This window comes from Vigna unguiculata, chromosome 7 (genome assembly GCF_037176805.1).
Source record: "Vigna unguiculata cultivar grain cowpea cultivar isolate G323 ecotype 2 chromosome 7, ASM3717680v1, whole genome shotgun sequence".
In the NCBI taxonomy this organism is placed as follows: domain Eukaryota; kingdom Viridiplantae; phylum Streptophyta; class Magnoliopsida; order Fabales; family Fabaceae; genus Vigna; species Vigna unguiculata.
This window is the reverse complement of record NC_140798.1, coordinates 14,419,591-14,445,305: the sequence shown is the minus strand read 5'-3', so window position 1 is coordinate 14,445,305 and position 25,715 is coordinate 14,419,591. Positions and strand designations below refer to the sequence as shown.

Here is a 25,715-nt window from a genome sequence, read left to right as displayed (position 1 = left end):
AAACTTATAAATTAAACAGAGTATAACTTTGAAATTGAGAAGAGAATTATAGAACTAATATGTGTAGATAGAAACGCAAAATTTCCTTTAATATTAATATTATAAAATCAAAATTTTATTTATTACGAGAATGTCAAAGCTCACAAGTATTTATGTTAAAAAAAACAGACTATTTACAGTTATCATTAATATGTTAAAAAACGAATGATTTTAGAAAATAATTAATTTTCTCAATATTTTTAATACACTTATTTTCTCAAACAGCCAATTTGATTCGAATTTAAAATTAGTTGTTAAACTAAACCATTTACTTTATTTATATATAAAATATAATGTTATATGTTTTAAATTAATTGGATCCGACAAACTTACATGGTTGACAAGTGAGATTATTGAAGGCCATATTTTACCTTTATTTTACATTATACCAGCAATATATTATATTCACCAAAACATGATAACATTTTGTAGTTCTTAACTAAAAAATTATACAATTTCTTTATGATTATGAAATAAAATTTCAATTATGAATAAAAATAATTGTGCAAAAGAAATTAAGAAAATATTTTTTATTTGACAAATTTTCGTTTTAAAATGTCAATAATATAATAGTCATTATTTATTAAAAACAATTTCATATACTAAAATCACAATATATTAAATTACTTTGAATTTTATATTTAATTAAAAGTGAATCACCATGTTTGATTAGTTAAGGTTAGAGAAGATGAAAAGTAAGGAGGGATTGAAAATAATATCAAGGAGAACAAAAGTTGCGGTGTACGTGTGAAATTGAATTCCATTGTCTTTTCACTTGCTTTAAATTTCTATTAAACACTGGAAATTTAATTTAACCCTATTTTTGTTCTGAATTGTCAGTCTCCTTTATCATTTTTTTCTAGTCATTTGTAAATAAATATTTAGCTCTTCCTAATTTTTTGTTCTCTCGTTAAATCTAGATGGCACGGTATTGTTTCGTGGACTTGGGATGCTCAAGATGAAACGTGTGGGATCTGTAGAATGGCCTTTGATGGATGTTGTCCAGACTGTAAACTTCCAGGGGATGACTGTCCTCTGAGTAAGCTATATATATTTTTTTATGTGGTAGACTGTGTTGTTATTATATTTGGACCAACTTGTCCTAGTTAAATTTCTCGATTAATCATTGTGCTTTGGGTAACTGTGTAAGTGATATAGTCTTAAACTCAACTACACATTGTGTAACTGTTTGTGATTTTATTTGTTAAGAGTCTCACACCGAGTAGAATATAAGCCTTAAGACTCTCCTACTTAATGGACTAATTCTTAGGTTGGAATATCCTCTTGTATTTGAGTCCCAACAATTGTTGCTTTTATTGAGAGTTATGTTACAGGGAAAAGGCTAATTATAAGCTAGATTAAGCTGCAAAGCCAATACTAATAAATGAGTAAAGTTGTCTTGAAAGAAAAAAGAGATGCCATCTGCTCAGTGTCAATTGTGTGTGAGACGGTTATGGACATCAGACATTAAACGGGTTAACAAAGTTAAGAGTGTCACAGTGAGTAGGATAAGCTGTGAGCTCTCTTACATGATGGACTATTCTTTTGGGTGGGATATCTTCTTGTGCTTAAATCCTAACGTATGTGTTCTGTTATTATTTGTGTAGGCAGTGGTCATATTGTGAGGGCTGAAGGAAGTCTCAGAAAATTTTTAGTTGTAATATCACTTCTTGGGCCTTGTTTAACTAATCATCAACATTGTGTAAATGAATCAATGAAGCTTCCAAGCTTTGCATATAAGTTTGTAGGATTATGGAAAAAGGGTCCTTTTATTTGGTTTCGTTTTCTCTCCACACATAGTACACTGAATCACTCTGTCCAAATTTTGTTAATTTTCTAATTATCTCTAAAATTACATCGTTTGTAGTTCTAATTTATAATGAAAATGTATTTAAAATGCAAACTTCTCTTGTTTGAATGTGTTGAACTCCTGCAAAGGAATTGTTGCTCATGTGGATGACTTTGACATTTATGCAAAATTTATATACTCTAGCAATGTATGTTACATTCTTTCCAACACAAATTCACTCAACTGTAGTGTGAGTATGTTACTGTTACTTTTTGGTTTATGCCGAAGCAGTTTCGCATGATCGAGAAGCTTTTAAGACATCAGTAAGATAAAAATATTTTATTTTGGGCTATAAATTCGTGCTTAACTCTCCTTGAAAAACTGTTTGTTTAATGTATGGATGATATCTTTTTCTTGGTATCAGGATTTGCTTATCAAATTGTAGTGCTATGTAAGTCTTTATAACGAAAATGAGTAATGCTTGTTCTCTTGTCTTCTTGCAGTTTGGGGTGTATGCAATCATGCGTTTCATTTGCACTGTATCCTGAAATGGGTTAATTCTCAAACATCACAAGCGCATTGCCCCATGTGCCGTCGTGAATGGCAGTTTAAAGGATAAGAACATTGGCTTTTTCCCTTAAGGGTGACTGACTACTGAACATTGTAGATGTGATCTTGTTAATTTGAATATACTTCAATTTTACCATGCATATAAATGTACTGGGTTGTGATTAGTGTTGTATTGTGCCTCTTCATGGGTTGAAGGGTTCTTATTTATATTTAGTTATTCCTTTTTATCATGATTATGCCAAAATTAAGGAGTCTCATGTCATGCCTGATTTTTCTCTTATAATTAATCTATGAATTGGACCTTTTTTACCCAATATAGATAGGGTCCTTCAATGATTTGGGATTATTCATCCTTAAAGTTTATATCCTGATATCTTTACATTATTGGAATCCTCATGTTACTTATTTGTATTTGCAGAAGATTTGGTATTTCTTTTATTGGTCTCCAAATAGAGGGGATCTCTTAATTTGGTATAAAATCTGATACAATATTTTCCTTTTATATTGTCTGAATGATTGTAATTTTTGAAATAATTACAGTTCCTAACAAAATTTCAAATATGTACACAATATTTTTATTATTCACACTAATACTTTGTTGTTTCCTAAATTGGTTTGGTTCGCGTTTGAAGATTCAACAGGCTCCTCAGTCATGGCCTGGAAACAAAAAATTCTAATTAGAAACTGGTTTACGTGAGGTAACATCTAACTTCAGAATTGTTATAAAAGTCACGTTAAGACATTAGTAACATTTTATTACGTGTGTAGATGTAGATTGTGATTTGAATGTAGCATGTTTCAGAATGAAGTCTTAAGACATTTTGAAGCATGAAAGTGCCTCCCTAAAAAAAGAAAAGTTTAAATTTGTGTCAGGTTGGGATGAATAAATAGAGTAATTAGATAAAAAAAAAATCAAGTTATGGTGTGTTTATCATTTCTCTTGGTTGATGTGATATATAAAGCTTAAGCAGAAATGAAAAAAAAGAAGAAAAACTTTAAATAAATGCTTGTACTGAAAGTAATAGTTACTTATTACCAACTTGCCTCTTTTATAGGCTATAAAAATTTCATTGTGGTGTGTTTTTTTATTCTTTATTTTTGTCAAAAAAAAAATGAATTAGGAAGCATGTTACTATGATTGAACCATCTATATTTTGCTGCATTGCTAGAGTCTTACTTATAAAACAAAGAAAAGTTTGCCCTTTGGGTTTCTATCCTACCACTTATTGTTTCAAACTATGATACAATTGTCTTAGTACAAAGAACCAATAAGTCCTTGTAAACCTAAGGATTAAACACTTCTTCAGTTTCAACATTCTACACAGCATCGTCCAATACATATCTCTTACCAACCTTAGTCTACTTCTTTTAGATTTTTTTTTTTTATCAAAAATGGTTATTCATCAAAATTTGTCATTCCAAACTTTGTGAAAGTATAATTTTCCTAAACTAAATAAAGAACATAATTACACCCCTTTTCCCAACTGAACTACTAATATACCATTCCGAATATGAGAAGTTTGTCCTTTTGAGTTTTTATCTTACCTACGTCAAGCTAAATATTTCTTTAGCATTTACTATAACACTTTTGAACACAATTTTATTTTTCATGTTCCAAATATCCCAAATAATTGCTACCCCATGCACTTTTAGATCATATTTCCTTTGACACTAAGCTCCAAGGTACTAAAATGTTTAAAATGAAATGCAACTTGATTGTGCTATACTAAGCTTATCCCTAACCACATATTACCTATGTTCCACACTGAATTTGGAACTTGACAACTAAAGAAGACGTGACTCATTGCTTCAATTCACTCACCACACATTTAGCATTCTCCATGTTTTGTTATTCCTTGCTCCTTAGGTTTGTTTACACATAGTTTTTCACTTTGTCAGGCTATCTTCTTACCCTTTGCTTCCCATCTATATAATGTCTCTTTCTATACTTCTAATCACCTGACACGTCCTGGTTAGTGCTTTAAGAAAGAAATGAAAAATAATACAAGAGTATCTTTTTTATCAGCAATAATAATAATACAACAGTATGATTGTAAGATTATGATTTTATAAGACATAAAAAATAAATTATCTACAAAAGAAATAAAAATATATTTAAATAAAATTTAAAAACTTATTTATATTTATTTTTAAAATTAAAAAAATGAACACACACAGTTTTCTCTAATCTTCGGAATAACCATTCACAAAATATTTTACCACTCAAAAAAGTTTAAATAAAAATAATCCTTTAAATTAATAAATCATTATATTTCCTATCACAATCTTTTAAATAAATAAATAATTAATAAATCATTATTTCTCTTATCATAATTTTTTTTAATAAAATACTTTTTAAAATAATTATTAAACTATTTTATCTCTTATCATAATAAAATAAATTTTTTAAATTAATTAACTAATAAATCACATTATATAATTATATATATATATATATATATATATATATATATATATATATATATATATATATATATATATCAATTTCACATTAAATTTAAGAATTACAAACATATGATAAAACATAATTTAATTAATACAAATTTAAAGAATAGAAAATAAGCATATGAAGAATTGAAAACTAATTAAAAATCATAATATTTTTTAAATTTTAGACTAAAATCAGAAAAAAAAAAATAATACCAAAATTGCATATAAAAAGTAAAAAAAAAAATTATGAAGCTAGACCAAAACTACCTTTAACAAATTAAAAATAACGTCACCAGAGAAAATAGGTATATATAATCTGCCTTGTGTAACATCCCAATTTTTAGCAGCTTAAAACTAATAAAAATAGGGAGTTTCATCATAGTTCCAAAATAGGTAATTCAGTGTACACAATATATTAATACAGTCTTACAAAAGATATGACTATAAAAATATATCACTTATACACTTACACTAAATTGATAAAAATATACCTAAACTGACCACCACTAGAGCTCCCACCTAAAACGATGGCTCCTCATCCTCCAGAAGTGCCTCTGACATTGCAACCACATCTGCTCCCACCATTAAGGTGATCATCGCAAAAGGAAACATACAACACGAGACAAAAACACAGAAAGCAAGGGTAAGCTAATAATGATTTAAAGAAGGTTACATTAGAGTAAGAGCATAATAACAATCAATTATCACAAATTCACACAGGAACATTCCAATTCTCACATGCCATTCAACTTTAGACTCAATTATCCGGATATATGCAATTAACATCAGACCTCTTGGTGGCTTGCACCGTGTATGATTCCCAAACTCTGCAGAGTTCGGCCTCAAGGGGTTATCACCCAATCATCACACCAGGTAAGTCTCCTTCGCGCCAAAGACTTGATCGAGTCCAGTGGCTAAGACCTCCTGCTACTCCTCACGACATAACTCATTATACTCTATATGAGCCTTAATGGTTATTTGAGCGTCAGGATACCAACCAAAACTGAGTCCTTATGTCTTTGCATACCCTACCTCATCCACACTTAGAATTTCTCCATAAAATTCCTCCATAATTCACATACAACAGGTCCATATTCACTCAATCTCACTCAAAGTATACCAAAACAGTCAAAATAATTCATTTCAGATCAATTAATGCAATGAAACATATCAAAACAACAAACACATGAAATCTGGCAACCAGCACTCAACCTCAGATTCCAACGCTCAGCCTCAGCATTAAAATTTCCAGACCTGCACCGTTGGGCTGGCGCTCAAACTCATTCTTCTCGCATTTTTCAACGCCAGGCACCGTTGGGCTGGCGCTCAGCGTTGATCCTCTCGCATTTTTCAAGGCTCAACCGTGAATTCTGAGGCTCATCCTCACACTAGAAAACAACACATATTATGGTTTTCGTTGGGAAATGTTTCAGTTGATTTCATGACCCAAATTGGCACCTCCAAGGCAGTGTTGTCTAGTTTTCAAAATGGTTTTTAAGCAAAATGAGATGATACCAATTAGAGCCATGATTCAAGTGTTCATTTTCCAATTCAACCTCAATCCACACAATGCAATCACAATTTCACTTATACCAAACATCAAACAATTCACATTCCATCACACTTCAAACAATCAATTCTAATTACACACAATTACATTCATTATATCCTCTAATTAAATTCAATTATCAGCTTCTCTTACCTGACAAAGCGACTCTGCAGACACAAACCGCTTAAAGAACACCAAAACGCATCTAACTCCATACGATGCTCTATCTACACATAAAAACATCATAAGAACGATCAAGACCTACCATTATGATCACTGATCAACAAAGACTCATACTAATGATTAAAACGTCACATTCAAGCGGAAGAGAGCTCGCATGCAACAGAAAATAGAAAAAGACAGCAAAAACTCAACTTACGCGAACGAAGAAACTGATCGGTCCAATTTGAAGAGCTAGCCGAGAGGATCAATCCTACGGTCTCAGTTCTTCAATCAGACGACCAGAGAGACAGAACCTCTAGAGAGAAGTCAGAGAACTCTAGAAAAGTGATTTCTAGAGACATGGTGTGTTTTAAAATAATGAAACTCGTTTATAACGATTCTATTTATACTAAAATATTTTAATATTAAAATACTCGAGTCTCAATAATTTTAAGCCACTATCACTTTTAAAACGCCATTTTCTAGAATTTTACACCCTGTAATTTTTCCTGTACCTCTATAATCTTATTCTGCACTTTTATAAATTTAAAAATTTTAAACTCAACTGATTTAGAATTTTCAAAGTGGAATTTAAAAATATTATAGATTATATAATTCGAAACATTAAACATCAATTTTGTTTGTATTTTGGATTAAAATTTAGAATATAAAACTTATATTTTATCATATATTTATATTTTAAAGTATACATTTTGAAATATAAATTTTATATTTTTATTTACATTTTATTATACCAAAATATTAATATTTAACATTTTAAATTATATAAACTTTAAGTTTAAAATTAAAAAATCTGAAAGTTATAAATAAAACTTAAATTTAAAATGTTTAAATTTACGGAGGTGCAAAGGAAATTATGGGGTGCAGGAAGAATATGCCCTTATGCGTATTCTATCAACCCAGACCCCTTGTAAAGAAGCTGTTCCTTTTCTCGGGTTCGGGTTCGGTCACGGAGCTGAAACACACGCCATTGCGAAGCTAGGAGTTCAGAGCTTGGCGAGCATCGTAGCATAAAAGGAGCCGCGGCGGAAACCACCGGTCAACGCCGGAGACACCGATCTTATTCCACCATACTCTTCAAATTGTAAGCTTCACTTGACCTTTTGATCACTTCATATCTGATATTGTTTCTTAACAGGAAACACGGATATCTTTCTCCATAGTCTAGTTTGGTACAAACTGTTTTCGAACCTTCTGGAAACTCTGATTAATTGTCTTGTATTTGCGTTTTCTCTATAATATTGGAATTTGGATTCTTTTCTTTTATAGTTCACTTCACAAACATGTATAAAGTGGGAAACTGAACGTGTTGATATTCGCTGATAGAACCAAATGTATTCACTAATTTTTTCTGCTTCTGACATGTAGTTGGTATTATGAGTAGCATGTGTTTGAAGTCCTTGAATTTTTGTATTCAATTGGTCTTAGTTCCTATTCTTTGAAACTATAACTCTTGTGCTCGCGGTTTTTATACTTAGCTCTCGTTCTTTTTGTGTGGAACTTATTGCACCGGGACGATGGACTTCATCAAATTAAAAGAATTTCGGGGACCAAAATCACTGATTTTAGAATACAGTGGTTAAGGTAGATTTAACATCAAATTGAGGGACCTGAACAAATTTTATCCTATTATTGTAATATTTAGGTCCTTCAATTTTTTGTCACAATTGATCTTAGTTCCAGTAATTTGAAAAATATCTATGATATTTTTTATACTTGGTGAATTTCATTCCTTTTGGTCAAATTGTTCTTAGTTTCTATAATTTAAAAACATCTCGTACACTTGTATTTTTATATACATGTGAGTTTCTTTATATTTGTTTGATTGAACAACTAATTTAAAAATAAAATTAATATAAGTATATATGTGTATATTAATATTTTATTTTATTTTTCAAATATATATTAAGAGAGAGAAAATTGAAAAATATATAAATTTAAAGAAAATAACCATTAAAAAATAAAAAATTAGTAAAAAAAAAAAGCTAAAGCAAAAAACTTAGAATTAAAAGAAAATTAACCTTTAAATAAAATTAAAAAAATAAAATTAAAATATATAATTTTTTTAAGATTAATTATTACATAATAAAAAAATAAAAATAAAATAACATATGTAATTATTTAGTTAAATTGATTAAAATTATAGAAAAAAATCATTTTAAAGTTGTCTTTTGTTGAAACTTTTGTTAAAAAAAATGATATTAAGTTAAAGTTAGTGAGTACAATTCCGCACAGAGTGAGAGAGACGAAAGGAAAGAAAATTTCATATCAACCTAAAAAACCTATATAGTGAACTCAGCACACCACTCACCAACCAATTCACGCCGCTGCAAGCCACTCACGACTGTCGTTGTTTTCCTCCCAGCCATTGACGGCCACCGCACCGCACCACCACTCACGACCTCACGCGACGCTGCCGTTGTTTCCTTTCCCCCGAGCCATTTGACGCTGCGTCGCTGCCGTTGAACGTTTCCTCCCAGCCATTGACGCCACCGCAACACGCCACGCTACGCGACGCCACGCACCACGCCACGCTACGCGAGGGAGATTGAGATCAGGAGAGGAGGCGCGCGCGGTTCCCAGAGCAGTGGTTCCCACGCAGAGCAAGGAGGCGCGCCACCACGAACAGGTTCGTTTATTTATCCCTTAAATTTTTCCGTGAATTCTTGATTTTGTTATGTGGTTATCCTGATGGTTTTGGGTTCTATTGATTTTCCTGATTTTGTTTCGTCATTGTTTTGTGTTTTGTGGTTGTCCTGATTTTGCCCTAAGCTCCCTTGATTTGCCCTGCTTTTTGTCCTTCTTGTTTCGTCATTGTGATTTATGTTTACTGGATTTGGTACATTCTGAAATTGTATAATGCTGACTTTCAATAACCACCCAGCATGCTTAATTTCAATTCAAATTGGGGCTCTGTGTCACTGTGTGTGTTAGGATTTGGCAGCATGAAGAATGTTTCTCACTTCAATTGGTAGCACGTTAGAGTTTTTGAAAACTATAAAGTGATATTCCAACCTATTAAGCAACTTGTCAATAAGCATAGAAAGGACTTGCTTGCTTCTATTGTTTAGGAGTTGTAGTTAAAATTAAATTAAATAATGAAGTCCCACCCTTGTATTGTTTAGCATTTGTTTCAGAACATTTGATTTATTTTAAAAAAATATGGACATTATTTTCATTAATTTTTTAAGCAAATGTCTCTTAAGTAAAAGTAATCCTTTCCCTTGGGTGAAAGGAAGAGGAACACATATCTCTCAATTTGCCCCCTTAAAGATCTTCTATACAAAGATTTTAGTACGTATTTCCCTGCTTTTCCTTACCTCCATCCGAACATAACTTAAACAAGGAAATTTAGGTTTTTTTATGCTATCATTTCTGCTATCAACTTATTGTCATATTTTGATGATTGTGTTCTTAATATTACATTTCTAGGCTTAAAACTTGAAAGTATGAGACTTTTATGTTGTGATAATATTTTTTTTTAGATAGGATGAAAGAATCAAGAACAAAGAAACAACCTAAAGGTGATTCTGAGATTTCAGCATGGGTTAGTAAAAGTCGCAAGTTAGAAAATAAATTTCTACATAATGTATCTAAATTATATATTAAAAGATCTAATCATTTTAATTTGAAATATTTTTTACATTAATTATATTAATTAATGTTTTCTATTTTAACATTCAACTAATTATATATGAACTATCGAATGACTGAAATAATAGTTACAAAGTATAAAACATTTAAAATTAACATTAATTTATGAAGAACTTAAAGGTCTATGTGATATATAAATTAATCAAATATATATATATATATATATATATTTTAAATTATGGTTTAATTTCTAATTTATGTTTATTAAAATTAGGATAAAAATGCACTAAAAAATAACATCTTCACTATGACTCTTATTTTTAGTGTTTGTATTCTTGCCCAATCCCTCGCCGCCGTCCATTTGCCCCGCCACCTCTGCCTCTTCGCTCCGCCACCTTTGCGGCTTCGTTCTGCTGCCTTGTTGTCTTATCTGTGAAACCATAACGACGCACACATAATAACTCTTCCAATCCGAAGCTTTCCTTCTGCAGCAAATAGTTCACAACTCACGTTTTAGAGTAAATTTTCTCTCACCTATCCCCACTCACTTCTCCACAAATTTGCTTGTCATATTTGGATAAACTTGAAACACTTTTAGGAAAATAAATTCGAAGAAAAAGATGAAATAAATCTCTCTAAAAACTAATGTGGGCTTAAATATGGGGTAAATATTAATTCCATAAATTAATTAATCTATGAAGTTTTTTTTCCTGATACATAATGTCACTTCATTTCCTTGGTAGGAGTTTTTTTTTTATGTTATTCTTAGCTTACTTGAGCTGGTGGTTGATAACTTGCAAGTTGTAAGCTGATCCAGTCGCTTTAATTGATAAAAGTTGTATCAATTTACAGTTTCCAATTTAAAATAGTAGCGAAGGTTTATAATTTGTAGTTTTAGAAGTCTTAGAACTTTCTTTTGATAGCATTAGAAGTAAACATGTGGCGGTAATTTTTAATTTAGAAGTTTGGTTGAATAAAATGGTTAAACTGAGTTCTATAGCTCTACAAGCATCATCAGGTTCTACTTACCTGGAAGGTATGCATTTATTCCTTTTATTGTTGTTATTGTTGGTGATAAGTGACATGGTTAGTTAGACAATGTGGGAAATCTGTGAATTGGGGATTGAAAAATTTCTATGATGTATACACATAAAAGAAAAGATACTATCAAATTTGCTGCTTTTGGTTTGCCTGTTCTGTTTCCCAAGGACAGATGACAATATTAATTATTAAACCAAGACGATAGGAGAGTTGCTTAAGTATATTTTGTGTACTATTTCTACAGGCCTTGTCTAGTTTTTGTTGGACTGTACCGGTTTTACTTCAATTCTGATTGGAACCTTTAATTTTACTAAAGGTTTCTTTATTTAGGCTCCACAACATAATTTTGTGTCTATACATTAAAAATTTGTAAACTAACGTTTTCTTTTATTTGCTTAGTTCGTAACCATGGTTGCTGAAGGAACCAAAAGGCCTCAAATTTCATTACCTGTACTACCAACTCCTCGGACCATTAACGTGCAGAAATATGCTGAATCCCGTGCCCTTGAGCTCCAGAGTCTACAATCTATCATAGAAAACAGAGTAAACAATGATTATAGGTCTCAAAGGAACAAGAGAAGAAGAACATCTGCATTTGACAACCAAATTGCAAGAAAAAGGTGTAGAAGAAAGAGGCAGAAAGTGGGAACAGTGGGCAAAGCCCTTGCTGAATCAGGTTTGGAGGAGGATCAACTGAAAAAGCTTTCTCGGCGTGTTCGTCGAAGATATGAACTAAAGAATAACCCAGAGAATGGGTTTTGCACTTCCGGGGATGGAACCAAGAGGCTGAGAACTCATGTTTGGCATGCAAAGCGGTTTACTATGACCAAGCTTTGGGGTTACCATCTTCCTTTGTGTCTTCAAGGAAGGTAGGCTTTTTGGGTTAAAAGGAAACATATGAAAGAGTCAACGGGAGAACTTGAAGCTAATTAATTTCATAGTGTAGGGTTGTTCGATACTTTGATTTTGTTGGGATTTGCTTGAATTTAGTATGGAAACCTGATGCAACAAGAGGTGTTTTATCATTTCCTTAGAAACACTGACAAGGATTTTGTATGTGCTTATGCAGTGGGAAAGGTTCGAGGGCAGTCTTGAAAAGGCTCAAAGAAGGGGTGCTTGTACACGATGCAAGCTATTACACTGCTATCCAATTGGAGGGTCCAGAGGTAGTTTATTTTAGTTGTAGTTTTAGTATTTTTGTTGGAAATTTCTTCTTTTTCATTTTTAAGCATCTGAGTCTGAGACTTTCTAATGCCTTGTTCTCTCATTGAAACATATTGAAATGCTTGCCCCAAACAATTGTTGTGGTCTCTCTCAGCCCCAGATAGTGATGGTTTAGTTTTTTGTTTTATTTAATTTTGACTATTATATACAGGATTCATTGACGTCGGTATTAAGATCGGTACTAGAACCCTCTCCAACAACAACACATCCTGAAAATCTTGAAAACTCTTCAATCTCCGGTGTAACCTATGGAAGTGCAATGGTAGGTATCCTAATTCTGACTCCCGTAACTGCCAGTTTGGTTTAATTTAACTAAACTAAATTTTGTTTCTTTACAGCTGCATCAAGTTGGAGACCTCATTTGTCCACCAATTGCTCCTGTGACCTATATGTGGCAACCAACTTCCCAACAAAATATAAGTACACAGCTAGATGAACAAAATCATTATGCTTCTTTTGGACAAAATGGTATTAGTAATGATTCAAACAAACATAGGGTTGAATTATGTGAAAAATTAGACAAAATGAAGCATGGTTCTTCATTTAGACATCTTTGGGTGTGGATACATGCTTCTGCCTTTGAAGAAGGATTTGATAATCTAAAAATTGCCTGTCGGAAAGAGGTTCACTTTCTTTCTCTGCTTCTTACATGGTTCTTCCTGTTGTTTTTTATTTTTTCTTTTTTGTAGAAAGGATTGGAAAACATCATATAGTTGTTTCAATAATGAAAGTACAAACAAGAGTATTTCCTTCCAAACAAAAGCTAATGTTCTTTTCTGAATTGCTAACATTGAATGAGGGATCCTACTTCCCTTCTACTATTTAAACTAGCTACCTACCTAGTTCGGTAAGTAACTGCTGTTAATCAATTCTAACGAATTCTATAACTACACTAATTACTTTGCCTAGATTTCCTTTACTTTTTTCTGTTGGCCATCACGAATTGGTCTATCAGTGTGTTACAAATAATCTCAATTGGACATTTCATGTCAGTGCTACATTTCATTACCCCAGTGAATAGGCATGGTTGGGTCATTGGACATAATTTGCATTCACATTTCAGCTTGATAACTTGTCAATATTTCTTTAATTATGTAGCTTCATATGAAAAGGTTTTTTGTCTGAAGTCACAATATTATTAATTGTCCTAGAAATCTGTTTAAATGTAGAAATTGGAAAAATGATGTTATGTTTCAGATGAAAATTCTATTTGGTTTTAATTTGGTTGGTGTTACTTGGTCAAGATTTTAATTTTCCTCATAAAGTTGAAAAATTTAAAATTGTAAACTATATATAAACTCACTTGCAATTTCCTTTTTTATTTAGATGGAGAAGACGGGCATATTAATTAATTGCTTTTCCCTTGAGGGTCAACTTGCAAAATTAGAATTAATTGGATTAGGGGCATTTCAACTTCTTCAAAAGATACTGCATCCTGTTGGAGGGTTTGTTGTTTAATTTGGGCAAAACATTTCCTTTTTTTTAACATTAGTGATCGAAAATGGCTTATTTTTCTTCTTGGCTTTAGTATTTCAGAGAATAAAAATTCAACCACACTGAAAAATGGAGATAGTTTTTCTTCTTGTGCTATGTTGCCTCTTAATGTTAAGGATCCTCGAGAACTTCCATGGAAGAGGAATGTTGTTCCAGTGGAGCACATTTCAACTAAGACTTCAAGTGATGCATCGGAAACACAGGGCAAAGAGCTTGCTGAACTGGGAGGAATTTTGGAAGAGAATAAAGATTTATCTTCATTATCATGGTCAAAACTTGAAGATTGCCAGACTAATGTTGATGATCTATGGTATGCTACCACCAGAAGGTTGAGGCCCCCAGTGGAAGACAGTGTCATTTCCAAGGAGAAACATCATGAACGAATGGTTAATTTCTGCCTTGGTGATACAGATTCTGGAGATGCCATCTCTTCAACTAAGGTGCAGTGCTCGAGATCTTGCCCTATTCTTCTTTTAAAAAATGATGTGAAGGAATTGAGCATTGGGTAACTTCTTTAATCTATTTTCCTTTTAATTTCTTGAATTTACTGGTGTTGTTTATGAACATATATTTAGACTATTGCATTATTGTTGAAAACAAACAATAGGTATTTGTGATCACCTGCGTAAGATATATGCTAGAAGAACAATAATAAGACAAACATATCAACATTTAAGTTTTAATGCCCTGCTGAGATTGAACATGATTCCTTGCAATGCATTGAATATTTGTGTCAAAACCTTCCTTTACGTACTATACAATGAATGCTTGTGTAATTTGTTTGCTTCTAGATGGTCCGTTATACTTCCCTTAAGTTGGGTCAAAGTTTTCTGGATTCCACTTATCTCCAATGGGGCACATGCAATAGGTTTGCAAGAGAAGCACTGGATTACATGTGAAGTGAGTATTTACATTGCATCCCCTACTGCATAAAAATGCAAATTTTCTGCCTTTTTGCTGTAACTAATATATCTTTTTCTCTTTATCTAGATGGGGCTACCAATTTTCCCTTCAGATTTTCCAGATTGTAAGGCATACTCTTGCTTAATGGAAGATAAAGAAACTGCATTTAATGAAAAAGAAGAACTTCGTCCTCCATCCATAAGGCATTTGAGAGTTCCCATCCAACCTCCATGGGGTATTGTTCGCGTTACTTTTGACAAAATGATTAGTTCAATGAAGACTCCTGATCTTTCAACTAGGGAAGATTTGACCAACTCTAATTCATTACCAAACCCTTACCCTGGTAGCTTTAAAATCTCAAACTCTGACTCTTGGAGTAGTTCGTTTGATGGAACTGTAGTTAGGACAGGTTCTATGCTGACCACATTCCTCCATGAAACCAAAGTCGGTCAGTTGTTATTGTTTCCTTATGCAGCAGATGGAGAGGCTAGAATCTCCAAGTTTATTAATGGAGAACTAAAGCTTGATCCAAGGTATAAAAGCTCTGACATATATGACCATAAGCCATGTTTTCTAAGAGTTCATCTTCGTCCATTCAAGGAAGGATGTTTCGAAGAGGGTGCAGTTATTTGTGCACCAAATCCTTCTGATATATTTTTATGGACTTCAAGGTAATTAATATCGAAATTATGAATTCCCATTTTATTATTGAGAATAATATTTTCATTTCGTTGGATATGATCCATTATTCTAGTAAACTTTTGCTGTTAATTTAGTCAACACCTATGCTTTATCAATGTCAGGGTAATAGAATATGATGTGCAAGTGTTATTTCAAAGGAGTTATTTTTCTTGTCAATTAATTATAGGGTGGAATTCGGCAAAGAATAGCAACTAACAAAGCAACATTGATTTTCTTAAATTCAATTTTTTGGTTCATGCAATTCATGTGGAATCTTACAAATGTTGCTATCATTGTATAATTCTGTGGTTTTGCCGATTTCTTGAAGTACAAGATAAAGATGAAATGATTCATTCTTCTCCTGTTGCTTGGAAAAGATATTAAAACTAAAACTTCAGTGCAGACTAATATAAATATTTTAAATATAAGTATATGTGTCGTGTATATTGTTGCAGTTCAGAGAGAAGTGAAGAGGGACTTCAAATGTCTCAGTCTGCTATGCGATTATACTTCAAAGAACATTCCTCTGGTAGATGGGAAATGCAGATACCAGATGATTCAATTGCTAGCAAGTCTCACCGGTGGCCTATTGGCTTTGTCACAACAGGTTCTGTTCAAGGAAGGTTGTAAAATCTTATCCACTTTTTAACTTTAATCATTTAGTAGTCTGTGCAAAATGTCCACAAGAACATTTAAATGTCTCATTGTAGAGGATCTTACCGAGTGCAATGTCATTGCAGTAAGAGTCTTGTAGCTGAGGGCTTTTGCGAGGCTGTTTTACTATCTCATTTAAGAGAGGAACAGTGGAAGGAGACGCCTATGAAAAAGAGGAGGGAAATATATGTACTCGTCAGGAATTTGAGATCTACAGCATATAGACTTGCTCTTGCCTCTATCGTTCTTGAATACAAGGAAAATGACATTGGGTTTTTGTAAAATGTTTTTTTGCTGGATTGAACGGTGCAACTTACATTTCTAGAATCAAATAGTCAAAATTTTCCATACAAGAAAAGAGGAAAGCGGAGAAGATATCTTGAACTTTTATGTATCTTCTCCATCATCTAGATATTTGAAATTATCCACTCCTGTAACTATTGCACTTTAGTCCAGGAACTAGTTCATTAATTTTAGTAAATGCTATACTAATGTTATGTTGTTGTGATCCTATATCAACGGGGGTTTGTTTCATGCTAAAAATTGTTATAATTATTGAGAATTGACTGCTTTGTTAGAAAACCAATAGCTGTACTGAAAAGTAACTTAAAGTCTACTATTAAACTATAGAGAAGATAAAGATAAATGTTTATATTTTTAATTTTGGTAAAAGGAGGAATATACTTATATAATCTAAGAGATTAATTGTTAGATAATGATTCTGCAACTGTCATAGTCTAGTTCTAGATAACTAATAAATTGAAATATAGTTTCAACGGGGTTACTATTATTTTTTGCAATACTTGCTATTTTAGTCCCAGTTAAGTGCACTTTTTATTGTTAATGTGTTATTTAAGATTACTATTTACTTGAAGGATGTGTTATGTGAACATAATAGATGTAAAAGTAAAATTTCTGTGAACCATTAATTGGAGGTATTGTATACATTAAAAACTCTCACTCTTGCTTTGATCAATTGATTCAGCTGGGTGCTTCGGAAGGTGCGTTTTGAATCCAGCGTCATTGTTAAAGAGATAAAAGATGAAGAATGTTCATGTCCAGTAAACAGTGTGTGCTTGTTGAGGTGTGGTTAATTTTATTTCTTTTATTCAAGATACTAAAAGAAGTCCACAAGTTAATTGTAGGGGTGGGCATGGATTGGATATTTAATGATCCAATCCACATCCATTTTATATCCAAATAATTGGATTAGATTTTTGACCCAAATCCATTTTTTTAGCAAAAGTAGTTTGGATTTTTTTAGAATCCAGATCCAAATATTTGGATCAAGATTTAAATCCAATCCAAATATTTGGATCAAGATTTAAATCCAATCCAAATATTTGGATCAAGTTTAAAATCCAGAATCCATTTTTAATAAAAGAAATTTAAATTGAATTTCTTAAAACTTGTGTCATTAAGGCCCGAATGACTCGGATGAGATCGACGATCCGGACGGACCCGACAGCCCGGACGATCAAGACCGGCCCGATGACCCGAACGGGCTCGACAACCCGAACGGGCCGGACAATCCGAACGGGCCCGAAAACACAAACAGGCTCGACGACACGAACGGGCCGAACGACCCGAATGGGACCAACGACCCAGACGGGCCAGACGACCCGAACGGACAGGTCCAAATAGTCGGGCCCAATCGGGTAGTCGGGCACGTTCGAATCGTAGGGCCGTCTGGGTCGTCAGGTACGTCAAGGTCATCAGGCCCGTCTGAGTCGTCGGGCCCATCCGGGTCGTAGGGCCCGTCCGGGACGTCGAGCCCGTCTAGGTCGTAGGACCCGTCCGGGTCGTAGCGCTCGTTCGTGTCATCGTGTCATCCGGGTCGTAAGGCCCGTGTAGGTCGTCAGGCTCATCCGGGTCGCCAGGCCCGTCAAAGTCGTCCAAGTTGTCATGTCCGTCTGGATCGTCGGGCCCATTCGGGTCGTCCGGCCCGTTCATGTCGTCGTGCCCATCCGGGTCGTAAGGCCCGTGTAGGTTGTTAGACCCATCCTGGTCGTCGGGCCCGTACGGGTCTTCGGGCTCGTCCGGGTCATCGGGCCGTCTGGGTCGTCAGGCCCATCCGGGTCATCGGGCCCGTACGGGTCTTCGGGCCCGTCCGGGTCATCGGGCCATATGGGTCGTCAGGCCCATCCGGGTCGTCGGGCCCGTACGAGTCTTCGGGCCCGTCCGGGTCATCGGGCCGTTTGGGTCGTCAGGCCTATCCGGGTCGTCGTGCCCGTCTGGGTCGCCAGGATGTCCGGCCCATCCGGGTCTTCGGGCCCGTTCAGGTTGTCAGGCCTGTTCAGGTTTTTGGGCCTGCCTGACTCGTTCGAGTCTTTGGGCTGCCTGACCTGTTTTCGTCATTGGTTCTGCCTGGTCCGTTCGGGTTTTCGGGTCCGCGTGACTCATCAGGTCATTGGGCCTGATCGACTCGTTCGGTTTGTCGGGCCTGTTCGATCCGTATAGGTCGTCGAGCAAGGCCCATCCAAGTCTGAATTTAGTATAGTTCCTCTCAACCTTTAGTCTAACCCAACTAAAAATTTAAATTGAAAATTTGGATTGGATTTTTTGGATTATCCATATTTAAAAATCTTGATTTATAAAATGGATATCCAATCCATAAGATATATAAAATGTAAATTAGATTGGAATCCATATCCATTAAATGGATTTTAAATGGATTAGATTTTTAATAAAATGGATTATAAATGGAGTGGATTGGAGCAAAAGTGGATTGGATCAAGAAAATTAAATTTTTTGCCCACCCCTAACCACATCATCCAATTAATAAAAAATTTAAACGGTAGGGACTCAATTGAAACACAAAATTTTTTAGTACTCAATAGGTCAGAAAAATTTAATAGGAATCCAATTAAAATTACCAAAATTTATCATGGACATGAAACTTAATTAAGCTATTTTTTAATAGTCAACCCCTTTAAACCAAGAAGGACTTCTTTGTAATGAGGCAAAGAGTCACAAAGGGCCAATGGGTTCCAACCGAGACGGGCCAACTTCATTGGTGAGTGACACAATCTCATACTCCATGTGAATGTATAATGTTTCTATTTTTAAACTAATTTGTCCTGAAAACTAAATTCTTATGGGAGTTTTGTTGCCGACCCAAATGAAGGTTGGAATTCGACTCCTCGAAGATCGAATTTTCACCTTGTATAGTATTTTGTGCTAGTTTGGGACCGGTTCGACAAAACAAAGGTGAGAATTCCACTCCCCAAAAACTAATTTCCCACCTTATATGGTTTTTTGTGCTTGCTTGAGATTGATCTAACAAATGAAAGATGACTAATAATTTTTTAAAATCCAAAATAATATACTCAAATTAAGTATAATTTTAATTTTTAAGCTTGATAAAAAACTACTAGAATTCATTATTTAATTGACAAATTTCTCTTGATGCATCACCTTTATCTTCCACGAAATAATTACATCATTCTTACACCATTCTTAATTACTAATAACATAAATTTCTAACAACACAAATATGATTCTTCAAAAAAAAACCTTAAAAAATAATGAATGTGACTATGATATTGATGTTGTGCTTGGATATGCATGAGTACTGTTCATGCGGATGGAAAATGAGTTACAGACAAATTTGGTTACACTTATTTATGTTGATTTGAAAGAGCGAATTTGTACATGTATTATAGATTTTAGCATTCTCTAAAATAAAGAAAAATGCAAAAGAAAAACTCATCATATTAAAATTATTTCATTGTTCATGTATTTAATAATTTAATTTATTTATATTTATTACTTTCTTTTATATATATATATATATATATATATATATATATATATTAATTATTATACGTATTATTAATGATAACTATAACTATAATTATTATAATAATTACTATTATTATATAATAAAATATATATAATAATTATATATTAATTTTATGTATATTATGATAATACCGTATATTATAACGATAATATACATAATAATCATATTATATATATATATATATATATATTATAATAATTATATATATATATATATATATATATTTAATTATTATTTTTAAATATTAATGATAATTATAATTATAATTATTAGTATTATATAATATTATTATTCAAATAAATATATTTTGTAAATGAATTAATTATATAAAATAAAATATTTAAATAAATATGAAGATATAAATTAAATAGTTTATATTATAAATTATTTTAAGTTATTAATGATAAATTATATTTTTCTAATTTTAAATAATATTTTTAATTTTATTTTAATATCATTTTTTCTATTTACATCGAAGGATAAAATGACAATCATACAACTTACTTTATTAAAAATTGAAATTTATTAAATTTTATCAATCACATCATACATAAATTTTCATAAATTTTTCACTCATTTTCACTCGAATCATATAATTTTTCTCTTAATTCAAATAATCTGATATTTACATTCAAGTTAACTCAAATCATTATAAATTCACTATCTCAAATTCATACTCTGAGTCCAAATACAGCATAAGAGATAGAATTATCTCTCGCCCTTTATAAACTCACTCACGAGGTCTAGCAAATCAGAGATGAGAATTCAACTTTCAAAAACCAAATTCGGACCTCGTAGAGTTGTTTTGTACTAGTTTGGAAAATGAAGTCCACTTTAGTAAAATATATGTATTATTTTATTAACATACTCATCTACTTTTTAAAAATGAAAATTATATCCAGCAAGTCTATATCAATCGGATAGGACTACTTCAATCTGTAGTCACTTTTAACATAGTTTCTAAACACGTGTGGAGAAATGGAAGAAAAACACAACGTGTTTGCTAATTTATTTTGATTATTAAGATTTTGTTAACGTAATATAGTGATTACATGATTTTTAAATAATAAAAAATAAAAGGCAAATAAAAATTTGTAAAACTAGGAATTTGAGAGCACCTTCTTTCTTTTTGGAAAGAAAAGTTAAAAATAAAATTATGATATAAAATAGAGATTTATGAATAATAAAAGTTAAAGGGGGTGACAGGTGGGAGAGAAAGTGTGAAAAAGGAGAAAATTGTTTGAAAGGGAAAAGCAAAAGGTGGTGGTGTTATGAAAGAAAGGAGCAGAATGAATTTGCAACATTGATTTAGTGCGTGTACAGTGAGAACACCGGAAGGTAAGGTTGCACTCACACTCCTAACAGAACCAATAAATCTGGGTTTGGATAACAAAAACTAGATGGATCCACTGAACAAAAAAAAAAAAAAGTTGATTTTGTAAGGAATAGGAATAAGGATGGGTGAGTTGGTGAGAGTTGTGTGTGGTGAAGTGTCGCCATTCCCCACCACATCTCTCCATTAAACGACAACTTATTTTCGTTTTCCCGAGCCCTGTGATGTCTGGTCCCACCTTTGTCGCCTTGTCGTTTGGAAGGCATTTCTGGGTCCTACCACACTCCCCCTTCTTTCTCGCCTTTCCTCTTCTTCTCTATCTTATCTTCTCTCATCCTCTCCCCTCTCGTCTCTTCACTCGCGTTGCGTCTAAAACTATTTATTTCACCTTTTTCACACACCTATATTTTCAATTATCATGAGTTAACTTCATCAAATGTAATGTAACCTTCCAAATTCTGTGACAACCCACCCAAATACTTCATATTTTTCTCACAAAATGGAATGGAAATAAAAGTTTATGTTAGCAAAACAAAAATAAATGAAAAGGGTATAAAAATAATGACGGGAAATTTATAAATGATATGATTGTTGGGATATATATAATAATTTATTTTGCAAATTAATATATTAAGTGTTTTATGGGCTAAAAATATAATTTGACGTTTTAAACTATGGTTAAATATATTTTTATTTTTAAAATTTAGATGCGAAATAGAAATTTGTCCATGTATAATACATTTTAGTCTCGAAATTTAAAAATGAATTGATATAATTATTGTAACCTAATAACACTACTTTTTTTCAAGTGTTAAATGGTTGATTGCATTGTAAAACCTGACAAAAACACGAACTAGATAGATTTTCTGAGACATGTATATTCAATGCCTTTTAGAACTTATCTGCAATGTGTTGCGAAAGTCTTATAGGATACAACATAAACTTCTCAAGTATCTCCAATGATCTCAGAACTAACAAGAAACTCTATTTAAGAGTAATAACCCAAGATATAATAGTAGAAGAAAAGAGAGAAGAGAAAACAAAGAAAACATGAGACTGAGAGATGTGTGAAAGGATGATTTCTAAAAGAGCATGAGAACACCTATTTATAGGTGTAGATGGTATAGAAAACCTAACCTCCCACGCTAATGTTCCCCATGATTTTTGGAACTGCCAATGCCATGTATTGCATTACTAGCGGAATAGTAACACCGACTTCCACTTCATGTGCAGTTAAAAGATGCGGGCACTGGTAAATGGTTGCAGATCGATTATGCTGTGGAAAATGGTTACAACAAGGAAATATATATATATATATATATATATATATATATATATATATATATATATATATATATATATATATATATATATATATATATATATATATTACAATAGATTGTAGGTAAAGATGATCTCATTTCAATGCATGTCGTTAATACACCAAACACAAAACCAACTCATTGTAGTATTCTCACCCTAGGAATAACTACCCTAACATTCCATTCATATACACCTTAATTTAAAATAAACATTACCAAGATAGTAAACATAATGACAAGAAGGATAATAAAAGAAAACACAAAATATCACACATATCTCATTCATCACATTCTAATAAATCTTAAATCATTATATATATATATATATATATATATATATATATATATATTACAATAGATTGTAGGTAAAGATGATCTCATTTCAATGCATGTCGTTAATACACCAAACACAAAACCAACTCATTGTAGTATTCTCACCCTAGGAATAACTACCCTAACATTCCATTCATATACACCTTAATTTAAAATAAACATTACCAAGATAGTAAACATAATGACAAGAAGGATAATAAAAGAAAACACAAAATATCACACATATCTCATTCATCACATTCTAATAAATCTTAAATCATTAGACAATATCATACATATGTATTTTACCTCAATCCAAACTCATATCATAACATCAATCACCTATTATTTATTTCAATTCATGTGATAATAATTCATCATTTATTTTATATTGCATGAGCATAATATTTAAATACTATATTTCCAATAATTAAATCAAAACGGTGAAAATTATTTCTCTAACCACAAATTTCTAATCAAAGATCCCAACAGTCAAAGAAAATATTCACATGTGTAGGACTACTTGTCAAAATTTCAACTCGATCCAGTAGTCAACGAAGTGAAAATCCAAATTTTCCCAAGATGATTCAGAATAGGAAACACGAATTCACCTAACAGCTTGCCTAATGCGAAAACCTCCCCTACATCTTCGCTAAATCCCAAATTTAACACTCGCTCAACGAGAAGATAACCTCCCCTGCCTCTACTAGTATCAATTTTTGGACTCACTAAGAAGTTAGCTCGCCTAGTGAGTCTACATAACCTAGACACCCAAAAATGCATAATAAAGGGTACCTTTGGCTCTAATGAGTGTCTTCATCCTCTTTACAAGTTAAAAACAATACCAATTCATATAAAATGGCTCATTAGTAGCCAAAGATACCACTTTACAATTTCAATTCAAAATTTTCACATGAAATATCAAGTTAACATGTAATCCATATTTCACATTCAATCACTTTTTATTCATCATACAGACTCAATCAATTATAACGTGAACAAATTTCACACAACCAATTTCCTCATCAAACATCATCATTCCTTAGAATTCATATATTTTTAGTACAATTATAAATTAGAAATATCAAACCTAAACTAGTATAGAAAACATCACATACTTAAAGTTTCTCTTAGAACTCTAGTTCTCATAGGATGCTCTAACTACCTACATAGATTATATCTCATATATTAACATATCATTATTGTCACAACTAAACAGAGATTCACTTTGAGCTATTACGAGCCACATGCATGGACCCTTGAACCATGTGTGCCTTAAAACACTAAACTAAGTAAAAAATAGAGCAAAAAGTGAACTTACTCTGTTTAAGGTTATGCCGAGTCAGAAGTGTACATCTCCTTGGTGGTCTATGATCATCAAACAAATGAGAGACATATTTAGATGGTGGTTTTTATAAAATGAAACTCAATTAATGTCAAATCTATTTACAGTTGAACTTTTTACGAATAAAATAATCGAGTGTCATTCTTGGTCAACTGATCCACAATCACCCATATAACATCATGACCCTTCATTGACCTTAACCGATGAATAACATAGTCCATACCAATGCTATCCCATTTCCAAACTAAAACTTTCAACCGTTGCCACAAGAAAATTGATTATTATACTCCACCTTCACTTTCTAACCCACTAACCTGTAACCATCCCTTAACAACATCTTTGTTTAACTTATCACTTGCGAAACACAAATTCTCCTCTTGAACCTGAAAAATCCATCTTTTCTCAACTTGAAATCATTAGATTGATCCGTATCTAGCAGCTCAATGATACACCTCAAATTGGGATCGTCCGATGGCCTTTCCTTAACCATTTTTAAAGAATTCATTAGTTATAGCTAGACGAATACACCAATGATCCAGGAGCTATAACCATTACTCAATCACTCATGCCTCTCAAGAGCTATACTTATAACGTGTATGTGTCGCTCCACAATCCATAGAGCATTATAGGGTAAATTTAGTATCTCTCGAGTTCAACTATTGTCGACACTCTAGGTATAAACCTCCCTCAAGTCTCACAACTAGTTATTTTCATACTTATGAATTCAATTACTAGTGGAGTTAAGATGATTTCATTTTAGTGCTTCGTGTCAATACTTCCCACACAAAACCAACTAATTATAGTATTCTCATGGTAGGAATATGTAACGTCCCAACAAATAAATATATAGTTATTTAAAATGTAAGGATGTTACAGAATACCTACCTTAACATTCCATTCATGTACACCTAAATTTAAAATAAACATTACCAAGATAATAAACATAATCACAAGAAGAATCACAAAGAAAATACAAAACTATCACAAATAGCTCATTCATTATATTCTCATAAATCTTAAATCATCACACCATATCATACATATGTATTTTACCTTAATCTAAATTCATCTCATAACATCAATCACCTATTATTTATTTTAATTTACATGTTAATATTCATCATTTATTTTATATTGCATTAGCATAATATTCAAATACAATACTTCCAATAATTACATCAAAATAATGGAAAACATTTCCCTAACCATAGACCTTTAATCAAAGATTCCAAGGTCAAAGTAAAGATTCATATGCCTAGGTTCAATTATCAAAATTGTAACTCAATCTAATGGTTAATGAAATGAGAATCTTAAATTTTTCGAGATGACTCAAACAGGAAACACAAACTCAACCCAACGAGAGGTTGGCTTGCCCATCATGAAAACCTCTCATGCATCCTTGCCAAACATAGATTTGACACTCATC

The 25,715-nt window shown here is 32.4% G+C and overlaps 1 protein-coding gene and 1 pseudogene across 3 annotated transcripts; both read left to right on the top strand.

Moving 5' to 3' along the window:
• The first annotated feature begins 130 nt into the window (after positions 1-130).
• LOC114191191 (anaphase-promoting complex subunit 11 pseudogene) lies at positions 131-2,642 on the top strand (annotated as a pseudogene). Its single transcript, XR_014996706.1, has 3 exons — positions 131-154; positions 925-1,078; positions 2,332-2,642. The product of XR_014996706.1 is annotated as an anaphase-promoting complex subunit 11 pseudogene (transcript).
• A 4,866-nt stretch (positions 2,643-7,508) lies between these two features.
• LOC114191059 (ribonucleases P/MRP protein subunit POP1-like) lies at positions 7,509-16,685 on the top strand. 2 transcript variants are annotated; one of them, XM_028080216.2, is made up of 13 exons: positions 7,509-7,665; positions 8,947-9,210; positions 10,500-10,693; positions 11,616-12,085; positions 12,286-12,382; positions 12,592-12,702; positions 12,779-13,063; positions 13,767-13,885; positions 13,969-14,439; positions 14,726-14,834; positions 14,925-15,508; positions 15,974-16,141; positions 16,259-16,685. In XM_028080216.2, the coding sequence occupies exons 4-13, from the start codon at positions 11,625-11,627 to the stop codon at positions 16,452-16,454; spliced, it is 2,601 nt and encodes an 866-aa protein (XP_027936017.1). In that variant the 5' UTR covers positions 7,509-7,665; positions 8,947-9,210; positions 10,500-10,693; positions 11,616-11,624; the 3' UTR covers positions 16,455-16,685. The 2 variants fall into 2 exon arrangements, with proteins under 2 accessions (XP_027936017.1, XP_027936016.1); XM_028080215.2 differs by lacking the exon at positions 10,500-10,693.
• The last annotated feature ends 9,030 nt before the right edge of the window (positions 16,686-25,715 follow it).